General features: G+C 32.5%; 1 protein-coding gene across 1 annotated transcript; it reads right to left on the bottom strand.

The window, feature by feature from the left end:
- Nucleotides 1–3,158: 3,158 nt before the first annotated feature.
- Nucleotides 3,159–5,715, bottom strand: LOC110776784 (NEP1-interacting protein-like 1). The gene is made up of 5 exons (XM_021981351.2): nt 5,206–5,715; nt 4,542–4,720; nt 3,934–4,017; nt 3,656–3,823; nt 3,159–3,560 (listed from the first exon to the last, which is right to left on the bottom strand). The coding sequence occupies exons 1-5, from the start codon at nt 5,357–5,359 to the stop codon at nt 3,438–3,440; spliced, it is 708 nt and encodes a 235-aa protein (XP_021837043.1). The 5' UTR covers nt 5,360–5,715; the 3' UTR covers nt 3,159–3,437.
- Between the last annotated feature and the right edge of the window lie 2,884 nt (nt 5,716–8,599).

The following is an 8,599-nucleotide window of genomic DNA, read 5'->3' as shown; positions in this document are numbered from 1 at the left end:
GCCGCTGCCAATGCTTGCAGCAATTCACTCGCTGCTCGTCGCTCGCAGCAATCGAACCAAAAATGCTGATGGAGATTGTTGTGCTTCGAGAATCAGCAAACAATTTCAATCCAACAACTTTTTATTCCTCAATTCAATCGGCATTCCAATCGATTTTTCGAAATCGAAATCGATTTCAATCGATTTCTTAATCCAAAAATTAAAAATCAATTGATTTCAGTCGATTATTAGATCAGCACTTCTCAATTGATTCCTCCTCCTTTCTCCTCCAATTCCTCAATCAGCACTTCTCAATTGAACAAATTGGAACAAATTCGAACAAATTCGAAATAGAACCAGAAATCAAACCAGAATCGATTGTTTGAACAAATTCTCTGGTGTTCAAGCGTGGCGGTAGCGGTTGCGGTGGCGAAAACCGGACAAATTCGAGGTTGAGTTTGAATTCGTCCAATGAGGAGAGAGATAGAGAGACGACGGTGGAGATGGAGCTAGTCAACTCAGTCGAATGAGGGTGGAGCGGCGGTGGAGATGGAGGTAGATGTTGAGGAGAGAGACATAGAGACGACGGTGAGGGAGTTTCCAAGAGCTGTGGTGAAGTTTGGGGGGTTTCTGAGAGAATTGAGAGCTGGAAATTAAACAGGAATGGAATTGGAGAACCAGAGGATTGAGTTGGCTAAAGAATTAGAGTTTTAGAGGATGATTATGTTTGTTGATGCTCAAATTCTGCTCGAAAAATTCAAGAATTCTAACAAGAAATCTGCCTCAAGAGTTCAGATTTTAAAGTTTTTGGTTGATTTTGATATTTTTGTTTTCGAAAAAAATCGAACAAAAAATCGAGCGAAATCGCCGGTGTTCAAGTGATGAAGGCAATGAACGTATAATCGAACCCGAAATCGAACAAAATCGTGAAAGTTTTAACAAAATCAAACCGGATTTCGTCGATTTTCTAGCAATTTAGAACATGCTTTAATAAGTTTAGAACATGCTTGAATAAATTTTGAAACACGGTTGAATAAGGTTAGAACATGCTTGGGTAAATTTAGAAAGCTTGAATAATTAGAAAGCTTGAATAAATTTATAACATGCTTGAATGGATTTAGAAAATGCTTAAATAAATTTAGATCAGGGTTGAATAAATTTATAACATGTTTAATAATTTTAGAACATGCTTGATTTAATTTAGAACATGAGCTTAAAATTTTAGAACATGTATATATGTATATGTGTTGACTAGGTTCTCATGTTCTAAATTTAGAACACTGTTGAATAAATTTATAACATGCTTGAATAAACTTATAACATGCTTGAATGGATTTAGAACACTCTTGAATAAAGATAGAACATGCTTGAATAAATTTAGAACATGCTTGAATAAATTTTGAAATACGGTTGAATAAAGTTAGAACATGCTGAAAGCTTGAATAAATTTAGAACATGCTGAAAGATTGAATAAATTTAGAACATGGTTGAATAAATTTATAACATGTTCAATAATTTAAGAACATTCTTGAATTAATTTAGAACATGAGCTTGAAATTTTAGAACATGTATATATGTATATGTGTTGACTAGGTTCTCATGTTCTAAATTTTAGAATATTGTTGAATAAATTTAGAACATGCTTGAATAAATTTAGAACATAGTTGAACAAATTTAGAATATCGTTGAACAAATTTAGAACATGCTTGAATAAATTTAGAACATGAGCTTGAAAATTTAGAACATGGTTGAATAATTTTAGAACATGCTTGAATTAATTTAGAACATGAGCTTAAAAATTTAGAACATGGTTGAATAAAATTAAAACATGCTTGAATAAATTTAGAACATGGTTGAACAAATTTAGAACATGGTTGAACAAATTTAAAACATGAGCTTGAAAATTTAGAACATTGTTGAATAAATTTAGAACATTGTTGAACAAATTTAGAACATGGTTGAATAAATTTAGAACATGGGGAGTGTAAAAGTGTTCTTACCGTAAGAAGTGTTCTTACATAAGGAGGTGTTCTTACCGAAAAGTTAAGAACATTTTGCTAAAATCAATAGAAAATTGTTACTATCTTAGGTAAATTATATATTAACTTTTTCGTGACATCCTAAGACAGCACTCCGAACGAATGTCTATCATTTCCGGAAAAGAGGAAGTTATCCCATGGGAGAAATAATTCCGAGTTAATTTCAGTAATTAGGAAAACTTTCTAATTAAATGTCAATTTTGTAAATATTTTGCTGGAAAATTATAGGTAATATAATCTTAGTTGTTTATTGTATCTTTATAGTTGTTGACTATATACTTAATGTTGATTGTATAGTACTAGTCGTTGACATAATATTCTATGAGTTGATGCATTACTAAATACAATATTGTTTATTTATAAGTAATTAATTGTATATTTATAATTGTATATTAATAGATATTTATTGTATAATGCTAGTTGTTGATTGTATATTACATGGTTACTTATCTATTACGAAATTAAAATGTTGACTGTACTTGAGACCCTCATCAACTTGCATTGTCATTTAATTGAGAAAAAAATTCCAATCATTGAAATTAACTAGGGAGACCTCAATCGGAGGGGAAGAATATTATCTTGGGCAAAAGCAGAATTTGATTGGCTGAGAATAAATGAATGGAAAACTACAAGTCTTGACAGTAAAACAACGTATGGTATTATAATATTACTGTATTAATAGAAATTCACAAGGCCACTGTCTGAGTCTGAATTTGAACTAGTTTTTTTGCCCGTATATATTTTTTAATCAAATTAAATAATAATGTTATATATAAACGTTGAAGGCCGGGCAATTAACTAAATAATAAAATATTGATTAATTGGGAGTTTTAAGAATATTAAAAGTTTTTCTATTATATATTATATTTAGGAGAGTTGTACAAAATAAGTTAAAGTTTATAAAAGTAAAAGAGATTTTAAGGTGGTGACAAGTGGGCACACAAATATTTCTATTTTAAAATATTAAGATAGATTATGGAATATGAAAGAGGGAAGAAAGAAAATATGTGAGTTGTTAATTATCTTTTGCTTCATGAAATACATGAAAGGACACTTTGAAAAATATTAGTTACTAAAAGTATTGAGGAGTTTTTTCAAAGAAAATAATATTAAATTAGAAAAAAATAAGGAGATGACAAGTGACACTCCAAACTCCCTGCTATTAAATAGTAGTATAGATGGAAAAAAAAGGAAAAATAAAAGAGTAGATCAACTCTCAAAATTTTATACATGATCGTTAATTAAAATAGAACAATGCCATAAACACAGGAGGCACAAGCTATAACTAATCTATTTGAGGGTGTTTTAGAGGTATAATAATGAACAAAAAACACCACCTCAACAAGTTAAAAACAAAGATATAAAAACTAATGATATCATATGTTAACAGAGGTCAAAAATTGGACAGGGGTGAATAGATTACAGATCCCTTCGGCATAGCGGACAGGAAGCGTGCTTCAATAGCCACTTATCGATGCAAGGAAGGTGGAACAGGTGGTGACAATCAGGCAAACTACGAACTGTTTCACCAATTTGGAAATCCTGAGTACATTTGAAAGGCAAATTCGTAAACATTTCTTGACAAAGGAAATGAAGAAGCTAACCAAGGAACAATCAGAAATGTTACGAGCACAAACCTGAAGGCAAACTGAACAGGAAACTCTTTCTCCTGAAGCATCATTATTGTTGTTTTTCGTGATTTTGATCTTTGGTATCTTCTCAACTAAATCCCCTGATAAACCCTTCACACTACCCGTGTCAAAGATATTTGTGATATCCTCAAAATTTGTTTCCACGGCACCCATCTAGGCCAAATAGCAAACAGGTACAATTAGATTTTATCAAAAAAACAGCTAACCATTCTTGTAAAAGGTTCTCTTCTATGACTTGTCAATATAAAAAATCGCAAGTATACCTGACTCTGTACTGCACTCAGCATTGCAGGACCAATTCGCTCACGAACAAGCCTACCACTCAAAAGACTCGCAATGACATCAATCTGTAACGTTAATGGCACAAATACTCATTATAGTAAACAAATCTGTTTACAAGCAACTCCTCAGCTGCAGGTATTAGACAAAGAAACAAGTTCAAAAATCATACTAGGCCATGTTAATGAAAATTTCGCATGATATAGAGCAATAGGAAGGGTCAAAACTCTATGCCCATGTTAGACCTGTCCACTTGGGCGATATGAAGATAAACATTAATGAATTGACCAACACCGAACCAAAGAAGCAAAATAATGAATTGACCATTATTATTCTTCTCCCATACCCTTAATTAACAGCCTTAAAAACCAAATATGCACAAGTATGTAATACAAGTTATGTTTGTACATTGATAATGTTCTTTCTTCGATCTCATACCACAAAATAATTGTTGCTCTGTTATTGATTACAAAAGCTAGCTACCACATCATGATTCTCCATATAGACTCAACAAATTAACCAAATTTACTGCATAAAAAAATTTAAATTTTACAGAATTTAAATTCAACAAGTAGCAATATTCCTCTCATACCAGGTAAAGAATGCAGCCAATACCGGATTCATCTGATCGCCAGAGAACCACCGATGATTCAAAAACCTCGATTGAGAAAACAGCACCAGAGATAGCTCCAATGGCTGCTCCTCTAACAAATCCACTCTCTGTCTCTTGGCCTATCAAAGCCCCAGTCATGGCTCCCAACAGTGTCCCAACTGCATAACATACACCATTACATAAATCACAATATCATTTTTAATCGTCATCAAAAACCATGAAATCCAATTGTTAAAATCATTCTAACAAATCCCGTATTTTAATTTAAAACAAGGAAAAAACATATAATTGGTCTACCTCCATAACAAACCCAATAATTCACAGGCGATCAGAAAAAGAAAAAAAAAAAAAAAAAAAAAAAAAACATACAAAATTCCAGCCAACACTTGTGATATTACCCAATAAAATGTACGAAGCATAATTTTCCCTTAAAAATGATCATGCAGTACAAAATCATAAACTTCTCATAACCACAATAGGGCAAAAAATAAAAAGGCAGATCAATAGAAACTATGCAGTTCACAAAGATCAAATCAACAAGAAATCACAAATTATCTTAAAACGCCAAAACCCACATCAAATTATAACGAAAATAACAATTAAAACACATAAAAATGACAAAAATTGAGATAAAAAAACAAACCTAAAGCAAAACAGAATGTGAAAAACGCAGAGAAGAGACTTCCAAGAGTCACAGAGACAGCAAAACTTAGGGTTCCTCGAATTTTCTCCCCCAAATCACACAAAATTGAGGAAGATGAAGCAATTCGTTGAGATGGGTATGAATAAAATTCCATTTTAAGGTTTCCTAAATTAAATAGATCTTTAATTTGTTAGAATTTATAGAGAAATGAAATCTTAATGGCTAAGGGAAATTTACGTCCACCAACTCCAATTTATAGCTCTCAAAAATTGAAAAAAAAATGAAATCTAATGAATAATTAAGAAGGTGGGGGGTTTTAAAGAGTGTAGAAAATGGAAATCGCTTTCATTCACACGAGAAAGGGAGATAGAAAGAAAAGAAAAATTCAAGGTTTAGGGATTTGGGATGGAATTAAACAACGATGAGTGTATTTTGTCTATTTGGGGATAGCCTAGCACCTACTCCGTATTTTGGAGAACCGTTCCTGTATATATGTGTCGGGGCTCTTCGGAGTAGTTGGCTATGTCACACTAACTAAAATCACTACTTGTTGAATGTTTTGCGCAACTTTCACCTTCTACCGCGTTGGGTAAGGGCGTAAGGCTGATTTCTTTTCACTATTTTATTAATATCAATCTCAACCGATGGGAATATATGTGAATTTTTTTTTTCATTTAACACCTTAAAAAAACTAGTTATTGTAATTTAACACCTTATTTATTTTTTATTGTTTTTAAACACCTTAAAAAACAAAAAAATTTGAAAATCATCACCACTTGACAATTTTTGTTAGCAAAAACATTAGTTTTTAACTATGCTAAAGTTCCCAATGCATGATATGGTGGTAAACAACTCCTTCTACCATCACATTATGCTTTGGAAGTTATAGCATGATTAAAAATCAACGTTTTTTTCTTATGGAAATCGTTAAGCGGTGTTGATTTATAAATTTTTAGATTTTTTAAGGTGTTTAAATATAATAAAAAATAAGTAAGGTGTTTAATTACAAAAACTAATTTTTTTAAGGTGTTAAATGACAAAAAATCCTTGTTAAAATTCAGATTATGTTTTGTTCTTATCACCTAAGGGTGTATTAGTTTGATTTTCTAAGATATTATGAATTTTTTTTATTATTCAACAAATATAAAAAACAATACATGTTTGGTTTGTAAACTATAAGTCTTGCTATAAACTATAATAATGATAAATTCACAATGATAAATTGGGAGTAAGAAGAAAAAAAATTATAAAATTTGTTTTTTTACTGTTTGCTTAGATTTGTTTAAGAACGTTTGTGCAAGCACCACTTAATTTTAGTACGGATTTTTCATGAAATGACCCCGAGGTTAGCGTTAATGCACCAAATACCCCTAATGTTTCCCGAATGCACCAAATACCCTTGACGTTTTAAAAAATAACACAAAATGCCCATAAGGCTAACGGACGTTAAGTCTCCGTTAGCATAAGTTTACCCTTTTGCCCTTAAGCAACCATATTATCTATTAATTATAACATTAACCTTTAATTTAAGTAATTAAACCCAAAAAATTAATTAATTAACCCAAAAAACATCAATTAACCCCAAAACTTTTGTTAGAGAATTTTTCTTCAATTTGTTGTTCTTCTTCACTTCAATTCGCCATCATCATCGTCTTCATCTTCTTCTTCATCTTCTTCTTTCTCACCTCTCACCACCATGACAACCATTATTACCACTCAATCCCGAAATTAATCAACAATTACTCTCCCTATTCCATACTTCATCAGAAAACCAAGTTGGGAAAGAATTGTTACTTTTAAAATTCAATTTAGGGTACCACAATAATTGATCGAATTCACCAAAATTCAATTTTAAAATTACCTGAATAATTAAATTCAAGGAGGGCGGCGAACATGGAGGTCGAGGGCGGCGAGTCACCACTATGGAGGGCAGCGAACATGGAGGGCTAGGGCGGAGAGTCACCACTATCTAGACGAACATGGAGGGCGGCGAACATGGAGAGCGAGGGTGGCAAGTCACTACTATTTGGGCGGCGGACATGGAGGGAGAGGGCGGCGAGTCACCGCATTTTCCGACGACTCACCGTTATCTGGGCTCGTGTTTTGGCTTTCGATCTGGGCTCATGGTTGTGAAGTCGACTTTCAGATATCGGGGTGGTTGGTTTTGATCTGGGTTCGTGGTTGTGAAGGCGACTAACGGCGGGTCGGCGACGTTGGTTTGTCTGGCTGGCGAGCTAGAGAAATAATTTGGAGCTTGGGATGGTTGTGTGGAAGAGAGAGAAAGGAACTGATCGAGAGAGGGGGCTTGGGGTGGTTGCGAATTTGGTGGTTCCAGGTGGTGATTTTGGTGGCTCGATTTTTTAGGATTTCACTTGTGATGTGATTATGATGATATGATGGAGAGGAAGAGAAAATAATTTTTTTGGTGGAGGATTGGAGATGGCAGAGAAGCCATAGAAGGAGAAGAAAGGAAAGAGAGTTGAGAGGCTGCCATGGAGAAAGAGATATGAGCAAAGTAAATTAAAAAAAGGAAAAAAACAAAATAAATAATAGGAAAATAATAATAATTAGAGGTTATTTAACGGAAAAGTTAACGGAATGGACGGAAAATGCTCATTAAGGGCATTTTGTGTTATTTTTTAAAACGTCAGGGGTATTTGGTGCATTCGGGAAACATTAGGGGTATTTGGTGCATTAACGTAAACCTCGGGGTCATTTCATGAAAACTCCGATTTTCGTATTGTGATCTTACTCCGATCCTAGGGGATCATCTGATGTTATTGCTCACATCCTGGCATAAAAGTTTGTAATGCATAAACCTAGCTTTGCAGCCTTGCAGGCGGTCTCTCATGTATCCCCTTCGGTCTAGTATGTTGATTTGATTTTTAAAGACCTTATGATTTGATCGTATTTGACCTTATGATAATATGATTTGATCGTATTTTCATATTTTGTATAGTTCAGTTTTAAAACGATTTTGATCTTACCACTCGTGTATATAAATATATGATGATCTCGTGCCATTTCTCACATCTCGGAACAAATCTATTATCTATATACTAAAACAGACACTAGGAATGACACATGTCACTTACTGGTGTAAAATTTTCCCGCCTAAAACATTTTCCTAAAATATATATTTTACTAGATTTTAGCCCGTGCGATGCACGGATTCTATTAAATTGTTATGTTTAAATAAAACTCCTATATATATATATATATATATATATATATATATATATATATATATATATATATATATATATATATTTATATATTATATTAGATTAGTTTTTTTATTTTTCATTGAATTTCATTTTAGATTTTTTTTAAAAAAAATTATGAGAGTGTTTATTTTTGGATGAAATTGTATATACGTAATATGAATAATTAA

The sequence above is a fragment of the Spinacia oleracea genome, chromosome 6 (assembly GCF_020520425.1).
Source record: "Spinacia oleracea cultivar Varoflay chromosome 6, BTI_SOV_V1, whole genome shotgun sequence".
In the NCBI taxonomy this organism is placed as follows: Eukaryota; Viridiplantae; Streptophyta; class Magnoliopsida; order Caryophyllales; family Amaranthaceae; genus Spinacia; species Spinacia oleracea.
The sequence above is the reverse complement of the archived record's forward strand: the minus strand, read 5'-3'. Positions and strand labels throughout refer to the sequence as shown.